General features: G+C 47.5%; 2 protein-coding genes across 3 annotated transcripts in view; one reads left to right on the top strand and one right to left on the bottom strand.

Moving 5' to 3' along the window:
- The window catches only part of LOC311533081 (bone morphogenetic protein 8A-like), a 44,102-nt gene extending 34,573 nt beyond the window's left edge, over positions 1-9,529 (top strand). The window contains exons 4-7 of one of the 2 annotated variants that reach the window (XM_084652182.1): positions 1,552-1,746; positions 3,246-3,325; positions 3,746-3,875; positions 6,207-9,529. In XM_084652182.1, coding sequence (XP_084508308.1) covers positions 1,552-1,746; positions 3,246-3,325; positions 3,746-3,875; positions 6,207-6,289 — 488 coding nt within the window. In that variant the 3' untranslated portion in view covers positions 6,290-9,529. The remainder of the gene's footprint in view (positions 1-1,551; positions 1,747-3,245; positions 3,326-3,745; positions 3,876-6,206) is intronic. The other variant, XM_084652181.1, reaches the window with a different exon arrangement.
- Positions 9,530-13,361: 3,832 nt separating this feature from the next.
- Positions 13,362-23,094, bottom strand: PPIE (peptidylprolyl isomerase E). The gene is made up of 10 exons (XM_084652183.1): positions 23,055-23,094; positions 20,477-20,575; positions 19,264-19,307; positions 18,499-18,525; positions 17,288-17,369; positions 16,721-16,821; positions 16,022-16,145; positions 15,697-15,882; positions 13,919-14,061; positions 13,362-13,821 (listed from the first exon to the last, which is right to left on the bottom strand). The coding sequence occupies exons 1-10, from the start codon at positions 23,083-23,085 to the stop codon at positions 13,753-13,755; spliced, it is 906 nt and encodes a 301-aa protein (XP_084508309.1). The 5' UTR covers positions 23,086-23,094; the 3' UTR covers positions 13,362-13,752.
- Positions 23,095-23,543: the final 449 nt, after the last annotated feature.

A 23,543-nucleotide genomic window follows, 5' to 3' on the forward strand; every position in this document is an offset into this window, starting at 1 on the left:
GGGGGGAGGTATTTTTTCATGCTTTGTGTGTACAAAAAGATCTTCTACACTTTCCACAGTATGCATCCGATGAAGTGAGCTGTAGCTCACGAAAGTTTATGCTCAAATAAATTGGTTAGTCTCTAAGGTGCCACAAGTCCTCCTTTTCTTTTTGCAAATTCTATCCTGTTGCAATGAAGTCCTGTTGCAAATGAAACCTCTCTTGTGCCCTCTTGTCCAAAGCTGGATCCCTACATGTGAGACTGTCCTCCTTTGCAGAGGGTCTCATGTCCTGGGGGGAGATTTTTTCCAGAAGTGCCTGAGTGAGTTAGGAGCCTAATTCCCATTTTCAAAAGTGACTTAGGAGCACATGAGACTTCGCCTCTGACCTGATGTTCGTGTTTGGAAGCCAGGCTCTAGGAATGCAAAGTGGGAGGGAGTCCTAGGACTGAATGGAGCACTGCCATTTCGCCTCACTTGCTCTATGGAGAAAATCCAAGACTGTAATGGTGACATTCTGGACCAGGGAAACTTTGAGATCGGAGGAGAGTGTTCTCTTCCTTAGAAAAGACTGAAAAACTCGAAATAATTCAAGGAACTCGCAGCTGTTTGGATTTCCTTTGGATCTCTCATTTCCTTGTCTTTTCTACCCCGTTTCACCCTCCCCACAATTATCGCTTCTCTCTTTCAATCCTGGATTAGAATGACAGGTTTCAGAGTAACAGCCGTGTTAGTCTGTATTCGCAAAAAGAAAAGGAGTACTTGTGGCACCTTAGAGACTAACCAATTTAGGGAGAGTGGTCACTTTGGATGGGCTATTACCAGCAGGAGAGTGAGTTTGTGTGGGGGGGGTGGAGGGTGAGAGAACCTGGATTTGTGCTGGAAATGGCCCAACTTGATGATCACTTTAGATAAACTATTACCAGCAGGACAGTGGGGTGGGAGGAGGTATTGTTTCATGATCTCTGTGTGTATATAATGTCTGCTGCAGTTTCCACGGTATGCATCCGATGAAGTGAGCTGTAGCTCACGAAAGCTCATGCTCAAATAAATTGGTTAGTCTCTAAGGTGCCACAAGTCCTCCTTTTCTTTTTGGATTAGAATGATTACTCTCGTTTGTCTGGTCTTCCGAGCAGAACGATTTAGCTCACAAAGCATGTCCTCTGATTGGACAATGACCGGAAGTGTCTCTTTAATGTGTTGTGTGGAGGCAGGTCGCACTTCCAGTCCAGGCATGAAGAGGCCCATTCATTTGCTCTGGCTTTACCAAAGGAGCACCTGGCAGCCCTGGGTGCTCTTGTCTTTTGATGCCAAAATGTGGATTATGAACAACACAGAGGGGGAGGGAGGGAAGGTGCTGGCTGAGTAGAAATAATAGAATGCAGCAACTGGTGAAGGTGCAAGAAGATGTTACACTAGAAAAATCCTTGGACTTTATTGGGGTTTGTTTTTATTGTTTTTTTTTTAATGTACATCTGATTTGTTTTTTCTCCCCCTTTGACTAAAGAGCTTAGTTTTACAGCCTAACTTGCATATGCGGTGAAACAAACTTGTGTTTTCTGCCCATCGTAGGGCAGAGTATTGATCCGGGCTTAGCAGGACTGCTGGGTCGGCGCGGGCCACGCTCCAAGCAACCTTTCATGGTCACTTTTTTCCGGGCAAGCCAAAATCCGGTCCGAGTCACTCGAGCCATCAAGCAGCTGAAGAAGAGGCAGCCCAAGAAAACGAACGACTTACCGCATCCAAACAAGCTTCCAGGGATTTTTGGTAAGAGCTTTGGGTTAGAGACCCAGCTAGCTAGAGGTAGCACAAAGTCTGTATTTACAGTAAAGAAAATGATCTTTATCTAAAATACCATTTTCCTCTGCTGTGCTAATCATGGTATATTTTGTTAGCCCCTCCCTCCTTCAGGAATTTCTGTTCTGGTTGAAACATATGGCTCTGATGTGTCCTGAAGTGAGTTCCAGATGAACTAGGTTTTGAGAGAGCTTTTGGAATAGGGACCGTTAAGTGGATTATGAAGCCAAAAAACAAAAGAGATTGTACTGTCCGCAATGGCTTCCTGAAGGAAAGGGCTTTATTAGACCTTCTAGGTAGTGGTATATCTGAATACTGAACCCTTTAAGTATGCTATTAATATTAGCATCCACTTCAAAACCATCCTTAGAGTGGAAGAGACCCTGAAAGGCATCCCGATGAACCTGAGATGCTTTTGATGCATGGCCAAGCATCAGTAGAGGAGTTGGTTAGGAACGCACAGATATGCTTCTTTCAAATTCCTTCTGGGATTAGGGAGTCATTTAGGGCCCATTCCTGAATGATTGGGGTTAGATTTCTCCATGCTGAATCGCTGTTTCTTGATCTCAGAGTGATACATCTAGATCCAGTCTGAAGCCTTCACTTCTTTGGGTGACCCAAAGAATCTGGGATAATGTTTTCTGGCCCCACTCTTCAAGGGAGCCAATGTTTCTAGGGACTGTAGCTTCTCCAGGCTTTCTGTGTAAGCATGTAGCTTTGAAAAATGCAGAAATGTAGGGTAGAGATGTGAGGGGGGGCAATCTAGGAACTCAGCTAGGTAGTGAGCTCAGACTATTTCAAGATGCCCACACACCACAGTCTGTGAGAAGTGGAGAGAGTCTAAAAGCTAAAGAAACTCTTAAGCCTTCTCACTAAGAAGACGGGCTCTGAGGCCAGGGGGGCTTCATTGTCAGGCATAGCTAGAGTTGCCAAAAGACGTTCCGAGACCCCAGAGGATTTTGAAGCTTGAAGGTTTCACACTGTTGGCTTTTGCCACGGAGTTGGTGAATCCAGCAAGCTGGGCAGGCACTCCTGGAATCAGAACCAGTGTCCCAGTGAGGAGCTCCTGGCTGCAGCAGCAGCCCGCTGAGGTCCTAGGAATCCATCGGTGCTTTCTCTAGTAATCCTCCAGCTGAATTATTAAATCCAGACTGAGAGGAATCTGGGTCAGGGTGAGCCTAGACGTAGCATCAGTATCTAAGACTTTGAATCAGAGGTCCCAATGGGTCAGGGTGTTGCAGAAACAGCTCCTGTCACTGGCTATGTCAAAGACAAAGGATATGGATAATCTGTGGGATTTTAAATATTCGTCTGTTGCTCTTTTGGAACAGCCTTTCTTATACTGGTGCTACCAAATACTCGGATAAAATAGGGTAACTGGTGAGGTTTTTCTGTTTGCTATTTTGAGTGACAGGTATTTTCTCATCTCTCCCTCTCCCTCTCCCCCCCCCCCTTTTTTTTTTTCCTAGATGACATTCATGTCTCTGAAGGCAGACAGGTTTGCAGGAGGCATGAACTCTATGTCAGCTTTCAGGACCTTGGATGGCTGGTAATTCCACCCCCTGCCCCTTGTTTCTTCAGCAGTAAATTGATACCCAAGAAAATTAAATGGGAAAAATGTGAAAGTAGCCTATCCTTGGGGTTCCCCTCCACTCCTTCACAAACACAAGGCAATTTAGAGCATGTGAACTCTGCCTCACTTTGATCTCACCTGGGAGGTTTCACAGGAACCTGCTTTAACAACATCATTGGCATTACTAAGAAAAACATGAACTGATACAACCTGAAATCCATCAATGACCCTGAAGGAGGAACTCTCCAGTCAATATAAAAATCAAAATAAACCCTAACTGTTGACATTTCCCCTCGCCCCACTATGAGTAGCCTGATTGTTTCTGTGTATGTCGGAGAACTGAATGAACGAGTGTAGTCGTGCAGCTTAACTATCGACAAATCTTTCCTTTTGCAGGATTGGGTGATTGCACCACAAGGATATTCCGCTTTTTACTGCGAAGGAGAATGTGCCTTTCCTCTGGATTCCTGCATGAATGCAACCAATCACGCCATCCTGCAGTCACTAGTCAGTAGTTTATTAATGTGTATGTGCATTAATAGCTTGTTGGGGCCTGGGCTCTGCACAGGATCATTAACATTTGAAGTAGCTGTCAGAAACTTGGTGGTGTATAAATCAGGTCACAATGGAAGGATAAAAATGCAGTCCAAGGGCTGGTCTACTAGATACAAAAGAATCTTTTCATGGCCCCCTAGTGAGGTGAGATGTTTTGTTTTTTTTTAAATAGACAGTCCCTGAAATCCAGATCTGGATCTGGGCCTTTTACAAGTTTGAGGGCATTCGGATGCAGAAGTCTAGCTCAGATTCTTCTATCAAAAATCTGCATCACACCAACCCCTTTAATGACACAATTATTTTAATCTGGTCAGGATTTGCCCACAGGGGCAGATCAAGGAATCAACAGGAAATAATGGAATGAACACCTGATTGGCCAGCTTTAAGCTTCACACGCTTTGCAGACTCGCAACTGCTATCCCATTGCAAAATGCTTTCTGGGCCGATTCCATTTTTCACTTGATTTTTCAGACAAATCATCTCTCAAGGTTAAAAGTTTCCAACTGTGGTGAAAATGACAATTGCCTATTCTGGCTAATTCCCCGCCCTGCCCACCCCCAACCTAGCAGTTAACTAGAATATGGTTAACATTTGCAAACCTGAAACGAGTCTTCAGGGAGGTGTGTTGCCTTTGTTAGACTGAAAACAGTCTCTGCCTTTAGGACACCTTGAAAATGCTGCTTGATGCATATGCCCAATAGGAGATAACCCTCTTGCCCACGTGCACATATTTTCCAAGATTAGGAGGCACCATGGGGATTTAACAAAAAATCTTGAGACATTTAATGCACCATTATAGTTCGGAAACCAAAGCACTCACTAGGCAGGAAATTCCTAGCGGAAAGGTTTTCTAATGCAACATTTTCCCAAGCACACTACACGTGGCAGGACATGCTTTAACTTCTGGGATTTCCTGACTAGTGAGTGCTTGATTTCTCAAGCTAGAGTTGCATTGATTCTCATTTTAGCATTTAGGGTGTAGACAGATTGCTCCGCTGCATTTGGCTGAGAGAGTGCAGTTTTGTGATACAAAATATTATTGTTTGTTAATATTCATATATGGGAGCATCCAGAAGCCCCACTCAGGATCAGGCCACAGTACAAAGACACAGGGAAATCCTTGCCTCAATGAAGTCAATGGTAGTGTTTTCAGTGGGGCCAGGATTTCACCTGTGTTTTCTAACACCAAAAAATGTATGACTGATCCTCCTATTCTGGATGTCCTTATACTTTGCCTTTAAACTTAAATCTTCCACAATTCCAGGAACGTATTATGTAGAGCAAACCCTTGAAGTGTGTGGAAATGTATCCGTTCCACTGCTCTTCAGAATTGGACCTTCCGGGGACTGATGTGAATAGCATCCAGTTGTGAGGGGCAAAATGAACCGGAAGTAATAAATAAATAAATTAAATAAAATAAAAAAATCAAAGCCAAGATTCTCAGAGATATTTAGGTTCCTAACTCCCATTGATTTCAGAATCAATACCTTTGAGAATCTGGGCCCCAGTGCCAGCCAGTCTTCTGTCCTGAAATAATGCAGCATGACACCAAAACACCAGCTTCTGTAAATGGAGATTCTGAATTGCGCTGAGATAAATTAATTGCACGTATTTGGCAGGCCCATGGGGGGGGGGGTGTGTGCATGTGTGTATAATGACTTGCAGGCTACTAGCCTTACATTATATGGGGAGTTACTGGAAGAATTCCTTGTCACCCGGAGAATGAGTCAAGGCAGTGTCACTTTCAGAAGGGAGACAAGGTTGTGTACTTACTACTTTTTGAACAACATTAATTTTCAGTTTGGACACCGAATACCCACGGGGGAGGGCCTACGTTCCATTTGCTCCTAGAAGCTGATCTAAACAAAATATTTTATTCCTGGGTAACAAAAACAAAAAGTTTTAAAGCTGCATTCTCTTTCCTGCGTATTTTCTAACTGAGGTTAGTATATTTCGTGACAAGGGCGCTGCACAGAAATCTCAGTTTAACTGATGAGTTGCCCTGCAGGAGTGGAGCCATGAGAATGGGTCCAATATAAACTGTAGCCAGAGCTGCCAAAAAGTTTAGAATAAATATTTGGATGAAAGCTGAAAATAATCTACCCATTCAATCAGAGCCTTTTTACAGGTAAGAGCTGCTCTCTTTGAAGCTTTTTCTTTTCACTAAATCGAAAAACCACATGTTTACCTTGAGCTAGCTCGTTACTCCCTGCTACAAATTCCTTATCCTGCCTGGAGCCTGCAGAGGAGCAGCCATTCGTCAAAAATGAAAATTCTCACACTAGCTTGTTTGCCTCTACAGGTCCATCTGATGAAACCCGAGGCAGTTCCCAAGGCCTGTTGTGCTCCAACCAAGCTCAGCGCAACCTCTGTCCTCTATTATGACAGCAACAACAATGTGATCCTCAAAAAACACCGCAACATGGTGGTGAAATCATGCGGTTGCCACTGAAGCCCCTGAGGAAATGCGATCGCTGGTTTCTTGGCGAGGAAAAAGAACTATTTTAACAGGTCTGAATCCCATCTATGTTGCCAAAGTCCGTAAGAGTCAAACGCCTAGTTGTAGAGAAGACACAACTTTTATTATCCTATTATACTTCATGAAACTAGAGAGAGCAAATCGGGGGCTGCTTAAGTACACGTTGTGTTTCTGGCTATTGGGTTTTGTTATAGAACTGTGGCTAGCTGGCTCCTGGATTATTCATTATTCTTGGATGAAGTTTAGACTGCACAAGTGACTAGGCCAAGGAAGGCAGGACTTGAGTTGCTTATAAATCTATCAGTATCTACTCACTTATGGCCAAGTATCATAGTTTTAACAAGCACTTCTAGTTCTCTAAATGATACGCGGTCAGCCAGTTAGAGCTGGCTGGCTAGCTCGCTCTCCTCTCCCCTACCCTCCCATTTAAAGCTTGAAAATTAATCCAATTGGAAAAAAAATGTCAAGCCACAGTTATAAAATAAACCCCCTAGTTTGGAAAGTAAACACTTACTGTTTGTTTTTAGTAAATGTCATGACCCAGCAGCATGGACGCTATTTCTCAGCAAAAGCCCCAGGGGTCTGCTAAAATTGTACCTAGTAAGTATTTGCTGGGGGGGGAATCCATTATTGTGTGACATCTTCATGTCAATTTGTTTTCTATGGGCTAATTCATTGGGGGTGACGACTAAATGAGGGTGTCAGGGTAAAAAAAGAAAGCTCTAAGGAAAGGATCCCTTTAATGTTGCCTTATCCTATGGGGACCGCGTTCTAGTTTTTAGCTCTGCCTCGGTTTCCCCATCTGTAAAAATGGGGATTACACCAAAAAAAAAAAAAAAAAAAAAGGGGTTAAGTGCTTTGAGATCTACAGATGGAAAAGTGCTATATAGGAATTAAGTAATATCATTTGCTTTCCTGCATCCTCACTAGGGGGCGGTGTACTGCTTAAACGAGTGGTGTGCAAGAAACTGGGGTCCCACTACCATGAGCAGGATAAAAATAGATTATGGGGCAGGTGCAGGATTTTTCAAAAAAGTCTCCCGCTCTGCAAACCCCGTAAACGCCCCAGCCCCGGCTCTCCGGCCGCCCCGAAGGGTGGCAAGGGAGCAGAGGGCGTGACAAAGTCTGTGCCTTTGCTGCTATTGTTACCTGTGCTAGGTTGATTAAAGCTCCCTGGGGTACGCCTACCTGTGCTATACTCCCACCTTTACTGGCCAGCCTCTTCAAAGGGACCGACTCCCAGCCCAGGACTTGCATACTGAGCTAGAATGTTCCCCCTAGAAATCTGCTTTCCCTGTACCTGGGAAAGCGTTCCTTGATCGCCAGCTCTCCTTTTCATGGGAATTGAATGTGCCAATCTTATTTCAGAGACTTGGGGGGGAAGGCAGTAATATAATTTATTGGCCCACGTGCTGTGGGTGACCGAGACAAGCTTTCAAGCTACAGCGAGCGCTTCCTCAGGTCTGGGAAAGGTACTGAGCGGGTCACTGCTCACTCCAAGGGCGAACAGCTAGTTTAGCAGAAGTTAACATGTAGTCTAAGGGACCCTAGGTCACTCGCTGTAGCACACCCCCCAGAGATGGTGGTTTTGGTTCACTATTTCCTCAGCAGGTCAGAGACTAATTCTTCAGAGTATGTGTCAAAGTGCTTGACAAATGCTGGGAACCCACAATCCCCCCTGAAGTCTGACTGTTGCCCGTGGTCCTGCTTTTTACTGCAAGTCTCACGCTAGCTGGGCTGTTCCTTAAAGCGCCAGCGCCCAGAATTATGGGAGGATTTCAACTTTTGGTCAGAAGTGCCTAGAGTTAGGGGCTGAGCTGTCCAGGTGCCCTGTTGCAGCATCACTCTTTGCACAGCCAAGGGGATGCCTTTATGAAGTGCACGCAGCATTAGCCAGTCAAAGTCTTGATGCTTAGGGGGCTATTATGTCAATAATAATGTTTGCTACCTGAACACTCAGTGGTTTCTGCATTTTTTTTCCTCCTTGAACTTGCTTAGCTCTGAATGGGTAGCCTACTATGTGTACTAATGGCAGAGAATGGAGATCCCCTTAAAGTCCAGTGTAGCTGGGTTGAAGTTTCCATTAAGGCGTTCTGGTGATGGTTTACATGAGGTGTTGAATGGACAGGGACTTAATGCCCTCTGCTGGTGGAACTGGGGCACTACAGAGTCCTCAAGGGTCAAACGACAGCAGACTAGTTTGGGGTTCTCTGGTTGCTGTGCTCCTCAAGGTTGATGGAGCCCTTGAGGTAGCTGGGGGTGACACAACAGCCTAGGTGCTTGTTCCAGTTGTATTCCCTACTGCTGCCCCAGTTTTCCCCTCAGAAACAGAACTGGAGGTTACTACTAATTCCAGCAGCAGCAACTGCTGCTGGAATTGCCCGTGGATGCTTCCGTGCAGCCCCAACGTGACTTGGCCAGCTAGCAGATGGAAAGTCTGCTCCATGGCCCTGCACCTTCGCCCCCAGTCCTGAACTCTGAAAGATGCTGAATTCTCTGGGCCTCTAATGCTCCTGCTTGTATAGCCACAGGACTGCATGATTTGACCTGAAGAACAGCAGCACACCTCTTCCTCTGTGGGAAAACACCCTTGCTCCAGGGTCCTGCCATAAACATTATAAATAAATTGTAACCAACAATCCTATTAGACATCCTGTTTCAGGGCTGGAGCACATATTCTCCTCCTGTAATCCTAAAATTATCCTTCAGTCTAACCCCTTTCTCTACAGCACCCAGTACCGGCTCCTGTCGGAGACAAGATATTGGATTAGCTGGCCTCAGGGTCTGATCCTAAAGCTTTATTCTCATGTTCCACAAAATTTGAGTGAGAAAATAGTTAATTGGGTTGTTTATGAAGCTTTGTAAGTGCCTAAGACTAAGGGACCACCTAGTGTCTAGGGCAGTTAATGTGATTGTGATGTGATAACTGCTTGGAAAAAGTGAGCCATTATTGTACGTAAACAGAACTGATGTAAGAAATCATCAACTGAGGAACAGCTAGGTGCTTTTAGTACTACATATTCATTTGAAAAGCCAGTTACCAAATTAGGCTTAGAACAGTCATCTTTATAGGGTGGGTGAGGGAAAGTATTGTGGTCATGCTTGATTCTGGAATGAAAAGATTAAAACACACCTTATTTTAAGCCCCGATTGTGTACTGTGATTTATTGAATTCAGAAAGGGGAAGCTGTGCAAACTCACACCTACTGCAGCTTTTCAAGAACTCCCTTTTTTTGCACACTTAGGAGAAGAGGGTAAAAAGTTTTAAAGTAAATGCCGCAATCATTCCTATTCCAGAACCTGAAGGGGGACCATTAGAATAAGGAACAGCATGGGTAGCAATTTAGGAACAGCCTGTCTTCTCTAATGAGATCCTGTCAGCATGGTGCTGTGACAACAGCTCAGCTAGGAGACTGTATTTTGGAAAGCAGCCCCTCTCTGATTAACTCTGTAATTAACTCTCCAGGATCCCTAAGGCCTTGTGCTGTAGGTACTAGCAATGTTAGCTAAACACACTTAACTGAATGAAATTAAGGACCATGGAACTGTAGGTTGTCAGACCAGCTTGATCCAAGGGTCCCTGCTGGCCTTAAACTATTACTCCACAGAGCTAAAACTGACCACCATAGCTGTTTTGGAATAACTCCCACCTGTGGAGTTACTGTGGAAGAGTTATACCAGAAAAGCTATGCTAGTCAGGTCCCTTGAGAGACAAAGGCCTGTTCAGTGACCTTACCAGCAGCTCAAAGAGAAATCTCACAGCTATCTGACAAGCCAGGCCCAAGACAGAGGAGACTTGCACTGAAAAATAGCATGAGACATCACAGATGCATTCCAGGAGGACATGACCCAAGTCAATGTGGCTTCAATGAATACAGGATCAGATCCCAAATGAAAAAATTTGAGATGATGGAAATATAAATACAGAAAAACACAGAAGTGATTTTTTTCCAGATCAAAACACTTAAGCCTAGTTAGGCAACTGTCAGTGTATGCTAAGGCAAAAAACATTTCAACATACTTACAGTTTTGATCTGCAATAGTCCCAGCTAGTGCTTCCTGTTTTCCTTTCCCCTCTTTCCTGCATTCTACATCCATGTCACGTTCATTAGAGCTTCTTTGCTGGGCCTCCACAGGTGCATATTAATTTGAAGTGTGACATAAACGGAATAAGGAAAAAGCCCTTAAACACATTTCATATTAAAACTCTGCCTGCGGTCCTCGAAGGACATGAAACAAAGGTTCACTGAATGATCACCAACAATTTATTTCAGTCCTAAACTTTTCAAAGCCAATAGCCTGTTTGGGGTTACTGCTCATCAGAATGAGTTTTTTTAGTCAGAGAGGTGGTGTTCCCAGTGGATGGACTATGAGGCCTGGGTTCTATTTCCGCCACTGGCCTGCTGGGTGACTTTAGGCAAGTCTCTGTGCCTCAGTTTCCCACTCTGTAAAACAGGAATAATGATACTAACCCTCTCTTTATAAAATGCTTTGACATCTACCGATTAAAAGTGCCATATAAAAGCTACATATTAGTGGTTTTAGATTAACACACCAGCCACTCAATACTAAAGACCACCTGACTTTTAGAATAGATTCATAGCTACTTTTCATCTGAAGGATCACAGCAAATGAAGAGGTCAACCTGGATATTTGTAAAATGCCACACCATGTACAGTGTCTAATATCAACAGTTCTGTACATTTTAAAATATGTAAATCACTAAATAAATGCATGTGTAACAGGTCCAATAGAAAATACCACCACACCTGCCTTGTGTCTCTCTCTCTCTCTCAAAAAAAAAAAAATACGGTGGGTGAGGGAATATCTTTTATTGTAGATAAGGGACCATTATGATCATCTAGTCTGACCTCCTGCACAATGCAGGCCACCGAATCTCTCTCACCCACCCACTCCTGTGATAAACCTCTCACCTATATCTGAGCTATTGAAATCCTCAAATCATGGTTTAAAGACTTCAAGGAGCAGAGAATCCTCCAGCAAGTGACCCGTGCCCCATGCTACAGAGGAAGGCAAAAAACCTCCAGGGCCTCTTCCAATCTGCCCTGGAGGAAAATTCCTTCCTGACCCCAAATATGGCGATCAGCTAAACCTTGAGCATATGGGCAAGATTCACCAGCCAGACACCCAGGAAAGAATTCTCTGTAGTAACTCAGATCCCACCCCATCTAACATCCCCTCACAGGCCATTGGGCCTATTTACCATGAATAGTTAAAGATCAATTAATTGCCAAAATCATGTTATCCCATCATATCATCTCCGCCATAAACTTATCAAGGTTAATCTTAAAGCCAGAGAGTCCTGTGCTGGGACCCACACAGCTACAACCAAGCCCACTGCAAACAACTATAAAAGAAGAACACACCTGAGACGCTGTAGCAGAGCAGTCTCCATAAGGATAGTTTTGTAAGTGACAATGCCACATTTATTCAGTAGTATCAAAGCAACTACCTCGAATTTAAAGGCAAAACAAGCTAGGCCCTAATTGGAGACAAAGCCACACTTACTGCTCTGCCCATATTCATCCCCTGCCAGTGTGAACGGGAGCTCCTTTTTCAGACACAGGACTTCTCATTCTGCCATTCCAAACCGTATTTAAATCAGCTCTCTGCCGAGAATCTAAGTGATCTCCAACCCACACAAACCCGACGGGCACTCTCTCATTTCATGTTTACATTCAAAAAATAATTTAAAAAAAAAATGAATGACAACAAAATGGGGGTTACAGAAAATGTTATTTCTGCTCAGGACACTAGCTTCGCTTTGTGCGCTCTTAGACTTCTTGTGTCTATTATTTCAGCGCTGAACCAAAGGCGAGACTAAAGTGCCTTTCCTCTGTCATGCAAATGGTAGCCACTAATAACGACCTGTGTCATAAATGAACAGCTCAATGCTATTTGAGCAAATACTAGGACATTGCCTAGAGCAGGATCCTACACAGTCAGGATGTTTGTGCTTAGACACAGCCACCTTGCTGCAGGAATTACAGAGGTGCTTCCCTTTCTGGGTGTAACCTTTCGTATGGGCCCCAGTTACGTTCCCTCGCTTAGCGCAATTAGCGGGGTCAGTTTCTCGGAGGATGAGCTTTTTCACAAAAACAGAGCCCAAGGCCATTTGCGAGCGAGGCTTTCCTGAGAGCTGCTTTGATGCCGTCAGGCGGGAACGAACAAACACAGATGCAGAGCGTAAACATGGACAGGGGAGAGGGATAGCTCAGTGGTTTGAGCATTGGCCTGCTAAACCCAGGGTTGTGAGTTCAATCCTTGAGGGGGCCATTTGGGATCTGGGGCAAAAATTGGGGATTGGTCCTGCTTTGAGTAGGGGGTTGGACTAGATGACCTCCTGAGGTCCCTTCCAGCCCTGATATTCTATGATTCTATGATCAGTGTCAGGGGAAGCTTTTCAAAGGGCCTTTCAAGACCTAAAACCCATTCACAATCACCGTAAAGGCCAACTGTCCCGCTGTTTGTAACTCCAATCCGCCTGCACCACATCAGCACTGAAGGGGTGCACGAGTGCAACACACTGGTAGGGATTTTAGTGCAGAGGACAGTCCTTTGCTATGGCTGTGCATGAGATTAACTAACTGATGATACTGCCTAGCTCTTTTCATCCAGAGATCTCAAAGCATTTTATGATGTAGCTCAGTACCCCCATTTTACAGAAGGGGAAACCAAGGCATAGGGAGGTAAAGTCTAAGGTCGGCTAGAAAGGCTGTTAAACAGACTCACCCGCTGGCTGTTAAACACACAAACCCAAAGCAGCTGGCTGAACAGTAGGGTCCACAAGTAACTCCATAAAACACAAGGCAGACTCCTGCTTCTTCAAACCTTTCCCATGACAACAACTCTTTCTTAGATTGTAAGAAACAGGTGGCGACGTTTGTACTTCGTTGACCTCTAGATGTTACCATGATCTGTGTGCTAAACAACACAACATTGTGAGAATTCCAAGGTAAGGGACACATTTTCGGTATTTTATACAAGCTCTGGTTTATTTTAAACAAGAAAAAATTCTCTATGGAAGGTACCGGCAGGACTGGCGATGCCTCGCAGAGGAGGGACACAGGATCCACTCCAGATTGGTCAAACTATTTGCACGGCTTTTTTAAAGGATGCTTCCTGTGACCCGCCGGGTGAAAAAGCACCCGCTGATGGACCTAGTCCTGTCTGCTGACCAGACTGTTCAGCCCAAGCCTGTATGGTAGTTTCTAAAGAAACTATGCAGCAAGTGGGACTTGTGGAGTAACAAGGTGACTTTTCTCCCTGGCAGTCTCCAGTTCTGTTTTCCCCATCCGGAACAACTTCCAGCCTTCACTGCTCATCTGGTCACTCCATCCAGACGGGCTCACACATACTCCCCGCAGTCTGAAATGATCACTTTCTCTTTGGGTTTCCCATCTTTGCTGCCTTGAGCCTTAAGAAAAAGGAAACAAGAAGTAAAGATAAATCTCCAAGTCAGACCAAAAAAACAACTGGGGAAACATCCCGTTGTCTGCTCCCCAGACTCCTACCTCGATCTGCCGCACCACCTCAATCCCTTCCGTCACCTCTCCAAAGACCACATGCTTGCCATCCAGCCAGTCCGTTTTATCACAAGTAATGAAGAATTGGGAGCCGTTGGTGTTTGGGCCAGAGTTTGCCATCGATAACAACCCTGGGGACAAAATATTATTGTACTGAGGTCCAGTCACGGAGCAGGACCCGACTGTGCTGGGTGCACTGCAGGATGGTCCCTGCCCCAAACAGCTGACAAATACGAATGACCAGTATGCCATTTATCATAGATCTGCTCTACGCTCAGCGCATCACCACATCAGCTGCCTAATACAAATATTCCTTCAGCAGCCCCATCACAGGACAGCCACAAGGATCAAGAGACTCATAGAATATCAGGGTTGGAAGGGACCTCAAGAGGTCGTCTAGTCCAACCCCCTGTTCAAAGCAGGACCAATCCCCAGTTTTTGCCCCAGATCCCTAAATGGCCCCTCAAGGATTGAACTCACAGCCCTGGGTTTAGCAGGCCAATGCTCAAACCACTGAGCTATCCCACCCCCAGAGAGAGACGGTCTGTTTGCTAGTATGTTTTCAGGTTATAATACAGTGCTGCCCTCTGCTTCCTTTCTCCTCCTGTCTCAGGCTTCATCCATCCCATTCATGATACGCCCATTACACATTGCCCCACAGTGTTCAATACCATCATGTACCCTCCCACCGCATGCATCGAAACAATACATATTACAAGGAGAAGGTCAGGCCAGATTTGGTTGCAAGTTTAGATTTTGTAAAACACGAGTGTAGATTTTTTATAAAATATAGGATCCATCGAAACTCTCCCATGGAATATTACCACCCAATGGAAATAAAAAATCCAAATCAACATTCCCTACTGTGTTTACAACCCAGCATCATATTAGTGCACCAGACACTGAGCTCTGAACGCAACAAGTATGAAATTGACGACGCTCAGTGACAGCGGGAGAGCCGAAAGGCTGATATTGAGCCTCTTAGGGACACAGGACTGGAAATGACCTCTTGGGTCACCAGCTCCAGTCCCGCTATCCCAAGCAACCCCTCGTAGCATCCTGCTCAAACTCTTACTTCTGGGTCGCTACTGCAAATCCAGCCTACGTCAGCTGGGACCAACTGTTACCATCAGCGGATGGCTACTAGGCAGCTGTTTATTGGCCTGTGTAAAATACATCGGTGGCCTCACAACGTACATAGGTGACAAAGGTCACTTCCTAGTGGAAAGGTGTCCACATCACAAACCCCACCCACAGGGTTAACACTGTCTCCATTTGCTGAAAAGCTCAGCCAAGAAGCAAGGGGCTGAACTGGCCACGGACAATGAAATCTTCTCCCACTTGTAGAGATGCTCTTTCCGAGTCAAGTTTGCAGCACATCAGTGGTGCAACGTGGGGGGAGCTGTACCCAATCTGTGCCCGACGCAAGAGCTTCACCCTACGGCTACGGAGCCCTCTGCCCCCTCCCCCCCAGGGGCTGCAGGGATGTGGTGCTGGGCACTTCCGGGAGTGGCACAGGGCCAGGGCAGGCGGGGAGCCTGCCTTAGCCCTGCCATGCCACAGGGGTGGCAATCCCGCAGGCTGTAGTTTGCCCACCCCTAGTGTAGACATAGCTTCAAAGGCTGAGAATCCAGCACCATTTACTGATAATGAACTCAGTCACACCCCAAAAGTTCCAGCAATCTGCCCCATGCAGTCGCAGCAACCTTTGCCTGAGCTGCCCCACTAAGCCAGCCTGCTCCCGCACCCACAGGATCTGGCCTTACCTGGTCCCGTGTGCTTCAGAATAAAGTTTTCGTCGTCAAATTTCTTCCCATAGATCGATTTGCCTCCGGTGCCATTGTGGTTGGTGAAATCTCCAGCCTGACACATGAACTGGGGGATGATGCGATGGAAACTGCTTCCCTTGAAGCCAAAGTTCTTTTCGTGGGTGCATAAGCAGCGGAAATTCTCTGTGTGTGTTGGGGGGGGCAGGGCGGGGCAGGATAGGGGAGGAAAGAAAGCAAAATCAAAGTTCAAAATGCCAGCAATGGCGCTATATGCAAAAGTTCATCTTAGAAAGCGCCTTAGAGGCGTGGCACTCTCTCTCACCTGCTGTCATGGGCACAATGTCTGAGCGCAGGAGAATCTGGATTCGACCAGCAGGCTTGTTTCCAATCTTGATGTCCATGTACACCTGAGGATTGGCCCTGGATTTCTTAGCAGGAGGTTCACCCTAGGGAAGAGAAACAAAGTGATGTTCCCATAGGTTCTTCTTACAGAGGCCTCCAGCCCCGAGTTCTCAGCCTTCAGTGGGACAGCAGGCTGTGACAATTCCACCTGGGGGCGGGGCTGCTCCCCCTCACACAGGGAACGTCAACACAGCAATCAGGAGGCGTGACTGCTGCTCGTGTAGACGTACCTGAGCTAGCTCGAGTAACAATAGCAGCGAAGCTCCAACAGCATAGACAGCCTGAGAACATACCCAGGGTGCCGGGCAGGGCTGGGCTCCGGAGTCTAGCCCATGCCCACGGACGCTGCCCTCGTGACTCGAGCTAGCTTTGAACTTGCCTTTTTCAGTATCTGTGGCATCTGAAAGGAATTTCTGAAGCCGCAAAAAATTGTGGCACTAATGCATCTCTGCCCTCATGCCTGACCTGCTGCAACTCGGACAGCGTTTTAAACCGACGACTCACCCAAACCCTGACCATGTTCAACTCCTCCTTTCCATCGACACAAAAGGAACAATTCAAATCCATCGCTCGATTCCTTCCTTCTCCCCACAGAAAGAGAGAGAGTCCTGCCGTTTACCTCCTGCGTCTCTGATTTGGAAGGCTCTGCTCCCTCTTCCTCTGCATTCTCCTCAAGCGTCTTCCCCGAAAACTTCTTCAACCAGTCATCATCCGACCAGACTGGGACAGAGAGAAGAAGGGATCAGAACAGGGTCTAAACCAAATCACGTGCTCTTCTGTGGCATGAGCAGCCAGGTCTGAACACAGTGTGTTCTAGGACAGCTTTAAGACTTTGAAGGTGCAGGAGCACTCAGTCCCCAGTAGGAGAACCCTAAGGACACAGAGCCCACAGCACAGAGAATTTAGACCCATTACACAGGTGAATGAGAAAGTGATGGTCACTGAGTCAGTATCTGCAGCCTAGTAAAACCTCCCATTAGAGTCAGCTCTCTAATATTACCAACAGAATCAGCCCACTCAGTCTTCCCTAATGGCTACTCTGCCCACGTAACGTGTGACACAGGCCCTCAGCAAAGCGATGGAGAAGGGAGACATTCAGCAAGCAAACAGAACCCAACACAGCCAGGCAGTACTGACAGCAGGACATTGAGGTACCCCCCCACCGCCTTCTCATTCACCGACTCACCGGGTCTGGAAGAACCTTCCTTAATCCGCATTGGCTTGGCCAAGTTGACACGAATCGTCCTGCCAAAAAGCTCAGATTCATTCTAAGGAGAACGAAAGAGAAAAAGGTGAGAAATTCCTACGTTCTCCAAATCCCTGCGGGGCTCCGAGAGAGAGTCAAGAGAAACACAGACCTTCCTGCCCGCTATCTGAGAGTATTGATTATTTGAATTACCATAGCAACCCCAGTCATGGACCGAGAGCGCATTGGGCTAGGTCAGGAGTGGCCAACCTGAGCCTGAGAAGGAGCCAGAATTTACCAATGTGCCCTGCCAAAAAGCCACAGTAATACATCAGTGGCCCCGCATCAGCTCCCCGCGCCCACCGGCGGCCCCAGGATCAGCACCTCCCGATCAGCTGCTTTGTGGCATGCAGGAGGCTCTGGGGAGGGAGGGGGAGGAGCAAGGGCATGGCAGCCTCAGGGGAGGGGGCAGGAAGGGATGGAGCGGGGGCAGGGCCAGAGGTTGAGCAGTGAGCACCCCCCCCTGGCACATTAAGAAGTTGGCACCTGTAGGTCCGGCCCCAGAGTTGGTGCCTTTACAAGGAGCCGCATATTAACCTCTGAAGAGCCGCCCGCGGGGCTAGGTGATGGACAAACACAGAACAAACAGACAGCCCTGCCCCAAAGAGCTTACGAAGCGTGAGACAAGAGAAAAAGAGGGAGACAGGGAGGAGCACGAGGCAACGAGGAGACAATATCGGCAAACACGAGTGGCAGTGGTCTTGACACACCAGCGGCCTAACCGTCGAACAAAGGCCCGCCTCCAAGGATATGCAAAAGCAACCACTACCCCCCATTTTAGCCGGCAATTCCCTTTACACTCGAAGAACCTGCAGCCAGTGCTACACGCTGATGGGATTCCTCTCTGACTTGTGTCCATTCCCGACCGCTGTTATACGGGAAGGATCCAGAACCGAGTTACTTAAAAAAAACCACCCACCCCAGAGGGTATCAGATCCATGTTTCCCTTTCTTGGCCTAGGAGCTATGATCAGCTGTCAAGGGGATGAGGGTCATTAGATATAAGAGACTAACAGAAATCTCCAGACAATGGTGAGACATTTGGTCATGTCTCATCGTACTGGGAGCAGAGCAAAGCCAAATGATGCAGGGGATAGAGAAAGGGCAACACTTCCCCCAAGAAGGTTCAGTAAAGGGGATTGTAATCCATACCATATTGTCAATAGCAGCTGCAGCATCCTAAGGGAAGAGCAAGAGAAAATACGTTATTGCTAATTCAGCCATTACTCCTCTATTCATGTAAAAAAAAACAAACAAAAAAAAACCACCCTAGGCGCATGGAAGGCTGCGAGGATTTCATATCAATGCATAGCCTGGGCTGGCAGAAATGGTCTAACCCAAAAATAAGGCTTGCTCCTCAATGCAAAGCCTGTAGCTTCTTGCCACATCTCACGTGGACCTTCACAAGTGTTTTCAGACACCGGGGCAGATGCATTCCTGGTTTTCGCCCCATCGATCCAATCAGCTAATGCCTCCAAATTGCACACCATTTGGGTCCCGTGTTATGCTGGTTTTTATTTTTTGAAGCCTGCGATAGGGTCGTCGGGCCACAAACAGGTGCCAGCACATGGTATCTACTGAACTAAAACCACCACTGGCATCATGGACTGAGACAGCCCTGGTCAAGATTTTGGACCACAAAGATTTTCCAAGGCGGAGATGGATCATCCAAAGAAAGCAGAAAAAACAGAGATGGCAAAACTGGACCCAGAAGTGGGACAGCAACTCCAGCTGAAGGAGAACCGTATGTAGCCATGACTGTTAACCTTGAAGGAGTCAGTAACAAAGGGTGTGATCCGATTCCCACTGACGTCAACTGCAAAACTACCAAGGACTTCAGTGGGAGCAGGACTCAGTGAAAAATGGTGGAGGAGGAAGAGATTTCAAACTCAGTATTAAAATTTGCTCCTTTCTCACCTCTGCCAACTCAAATTCGATGAAAGCAAATCCCCGGTGCTTTTCTGTGGAAAGATAACGAACAGTTACAGCCGCCAGGAAAGCCAGAGAACAAGAGATTTGACAACAAGTCACTCGTGCTGCGAAGGGAAATTAATTTCTCTGCTGCTCCTTCCCCATTTGAGAATTCAGACTTTGTTTCAGACACACTAATGTTTTCAGAGGCTGGTGCAAAGAACTGGCAACATCAGGGGTTACGAAATGGCCCATTTTTAATTACTTCAAGTTGTACAGAAACATTAAACTGTTCTTTATGGCTCTGATGTTAACAAAGCTAAATCTCCATCAAGGTAATTCTCAGGTAATGAATTTAAACAATTTGTTGTACAGAAAGAAGAGCTAGCTTTACACCGTCATCCTGAAATAAGCTCCAGGGCACCTGGATCCATGCAGACTCACTGAAGTCAAGTCTGTGCATGTGGAAATCACTGCAGGATTGGAGTTTTAGTTCACAACCGAGATAGAGAAAAGGCACACAGTAGCATGTAATGACAGGAAAATCCCTTTGCTAAGTACTGAAAGTTGCTATTTATGAAATAAATAAACAAACATGATTTAAAGAAGACATTGCAAAATACACGGTGTTCATCTATTTTGAAAACTGTAATTTAGTTTTAATTGTTCACGCAAATATATCAGGGAGTTCGAGCACATGCCCTGGAGAATATGTTGTCAGAGAATGGACTTTCAGTAATAACAGATCTGACTGCAACTGCTATTGAATCTTTGCTATGAAGCAGGGAGAGGACAGTGGTTTCTAGGTGATTACTGAGGGTCGGGATTGTAAATTGTCCTGGTGTGATTCAGAAGATGCTAAGAAACTGGTCAAGTTCATTGGAAAACTCAAGCCTCTAAAGTTTTGCACATTCCAAAGACAGCATGTTACCCAGCACATCCAGAGCACTATGAACCGCAGTGGTCCTGGTGCACTGGGAAAATGCTGCCCCCAGATTTTGATGTTACAGAAGCACAAACCTCTACAGTTATCATTATGCAGGGTTCTCTCTTCAAGAGAGCCTCGCAAGCCATGGTTTCTTGGGAAGCAGCAAACCCCAAGGACAGAGCAGCTGAAGAGGGCAACTTGACACTTCTCTCAAATTCTTGGACATGATTCCTGACACAGAGATCCACACAGGGCAAGAAACAAGACAGACCAAAGCAGGAACGGACTCACCAGTTTCATAGTCCAGAGGTATCTGAATATCAGTGATATCTCCAAAGGGAATAAAGGCAGCATGAAGAACTCTCTCATCCACCTCTTCCGCAAGTCCACCTGCAAGTCACATAGAGTGTTCTCTACCTGTGCAGCCTGTTTGCCCACTAAGACTTCCCAGTGCAGAAACATGGCCTCCGTGCAGAGGAAAGGATGGCCTGCTGATTACAGACAGTTTGTAAACTTACAGCTAGCGCAGAATGCAGTCACTTTTTTTTTCAGCGGAGCTTCCCACAAGTAGCATAGCAAATCAGCGCTCTAGAGACCACCCTGGTTTCCAGGCCATGTGCAGGTGCTATTCAGAGTGCTGGTTTTGATCTACAAAGTGGCTTATAGCCTGAGTCCTATCTTAGTCCTGGGGATACTCACACACTTAGAATTAAACATGTGGCTACGTCTATGCAGGATTGGGGCCAGCGGTTTGGGGAAAGATCTGAAGTTTCTCCAGTGGCTTCTACACTGTTTTCAAAACCCTCCAGTGGCCTCAAAGAAAATCCCTTCTGTATAAGAGACACCACCCTCCCCATCAGCAAATAAGGACCCTATAAGAGACACCACCCTCCCCATCAGCAAATAAGGACCCTAAATAAGGGAACCCATTCCAACCCCCTAACTTTTTAAAAACCCTTTTGAAAAAATGAAGAATGCAGGTACCACTTGAATTCACAACCAGTTCCTGCTCCTTTTCTGCTTCTTAATCTACATCTGGCTTGGACCAAATACACACACACCCACCCCGCCCCCAAAAAACCAAACAAACTGCTAATCCCATCCCAGGACCAGATTCTTCAGCTCCCCAAATGGCAACAGATAGGCACATGAGCAAAAACAGACCTGCCAGATGTACTGAGCCAAAGACAGTGACCAAAGGGAAGGTTTTGTGCACCGCATGGCAGAGTCTGATCAGCCAAACTTTAATCAGACTTCTTGTATCACAAACCTGACCTTACCCACACCAACACCATCTTGGCGTGAAATCGTACAAGGGAGAGAGAACTACAAGCTCTGTACAACTCACCCGCTAGCTCAGGAATAGATCCAAATACAGTAACATGGAGACCTGGCTGGAAACTGAAATGCAGGCAGATTTCCATGGTAAAAGGGGGAACCTTTGCCTACGCTGACAGGGCACATACGAGGAAGTGGACCAGAACCATCGCATCACCTGCTCGTGCTGGCGGGTCAGACGAACTGACCTTTGCAAGCTGCACTTGCCCTGCCCAAGCTAGCAGCTACACAAACACACATTGCCCAGCACAAACTAGCAGCTCAGACACTAGGAAGTGGAGTAGCACCCTCCCAAGTCTCAGTCTTCCACACCTGCTGCAGACAGGTGCCATGGATCAGTGCAGATGCAGCTAAGCACCAGGGACAACATTAATTTAGCAAGTCATCTGGAGGTCAGGGGAGGGCAAGAATACATGAGCCCTGCAGCTTGGTTGAGGGGGAGAGCAAGCAGGTATTAAAAAGTTGGGCAAAGGATTGAGGAACATCTGAGCTGCCAAGTTGTTTGGGTACGCATCCCAACCTGCGAACAGGACCTCCCCGGGCAGGAAACACACACGGCATACAGCCAGAGTGCTTCAACTCAGGTGCCTGGAGTTAGGCACCATAATAAGAGGCCTGATTTTTCATAAGTAAGAGCAGCTGCTCTCAGGAACCCCCCTGAAGACCAGGCCTACAGGGGTTTAGGCAACAGAGTTAAAACATTATGACCTAAGCGGGCATTCATCCCATTCGGTTCATGCATGAGAGGTGCACACTTCCCACTAGTCAAAGGAAGGAGACTACGTTAAAGTGCCATTTCGTTTTCCCTTCAGCTGAGTGTGACCCATTTTACTGAGTCTCCTGCTCTTTTGCCTCATCCCAAAAGCCCCAGCTCCGGGACTCCAGGGAGTCTGAGAACACGAGCCCTTCAACAAGAAGGAGAGCCAGCATGTTTCCAGCCCTGCAGGGACAAGCGGGGAACCGTAAAGCTAAACAGGCTTTGAGCCTTTGATAATCGCAACGCCCCCCCCGCCCCCATAACGACGTTTAACCCAATAATTTCGGGTGGGGTTTGTAATCCCCGCAGCCTCTCCCCGCGCTGGGCCAAGGCCACAGGCGAGGCGCCCTGCGCAACCCGGCAAGCGCCAGAGGACGCGGGAGGGAGAAGCCAGCCCCGGAGCAGGGCAGAGGCGGGGGGGGGACACACAGGGCAAGGCGGGGATGGCGGGGGGGGGACACACAGGGCAAGGCGGGGGGGGGACGCAGGGCAAGGCGGGGATAGCGGGGGGGGGGACGACGGGACAGGGCAAGGCGGGGGGGGACGACGGGACAGGGCAAGGCGGGGATAGCGGGGGGGGGGGACGGGACAGGGCAAGGCGGGGGGGGACGCAGGGGATAGCGGGGGGGGACGGGACGGGACAGGGCTGCTCTCGCCACAGGACTCCCCGGGGGGACGCGCTGGTTGCGGGGGGGGGACGCGTGGCGCGCTTTACCCCCCCCCTCTCCCCCCGTCCCGGGGAGCTGCGAGACCCCCGCTCCCGCCGCGACTCACCCACGTACAGCACCCTCTTGGTGGAAGCCATCTTCCCGCCCCAAACCCTCCCCTTGCCCCGGAACCTCACCCGGCCCGCCCCGCCCCTCGGCCCGCCCCTGCCGAGACACGCGGCCGCGGCGGCGGGTTCCCGGGGCCGGGCGCTCACCGCGCTGCTCCGCTGCGGGAAGCGGCGGCCGCCGCCGGCCCTTTCCCGGCCTCCGGGTGCAGGGTTTGCCGTGCGAGTGGTTGGAAATCGCTCCGGTCCGGTAGCGGCGAGCGCTGCCGCTGCCCCAGGCAGGTCGTTTCACTCACGGGGCTGCCGCTCGGCCAGCTGGGGGGGGGGGTGTGTGTGTGTGTCTGTGGAGGGGGGGGGTCCAATTCAAAAATTGCCCCTAGACCCAGGAGCAAGAGGCACAAGGCTTCGTTAACAGCCGTGAGAGTGGCAAGGAGGGCCAGCTGTTCAGATTAACACAGGGGCGGCTTGATCGCCGGCTGAAAGGACCTACA

Source organism: Lepidochelys olivacea (genome assembly GCF_965140295.1).
Source record: "Lepidochelys olivacea isolate rLepOli2 genome assembly, chromosome: 19".
Classification (NCBI taxonomy): domain Eukaryota; kingdom Metazoa; phylum Chordata; order Testudines; family Cheloniidae; genus Lepidochelys; species Lepidochelys olivacea.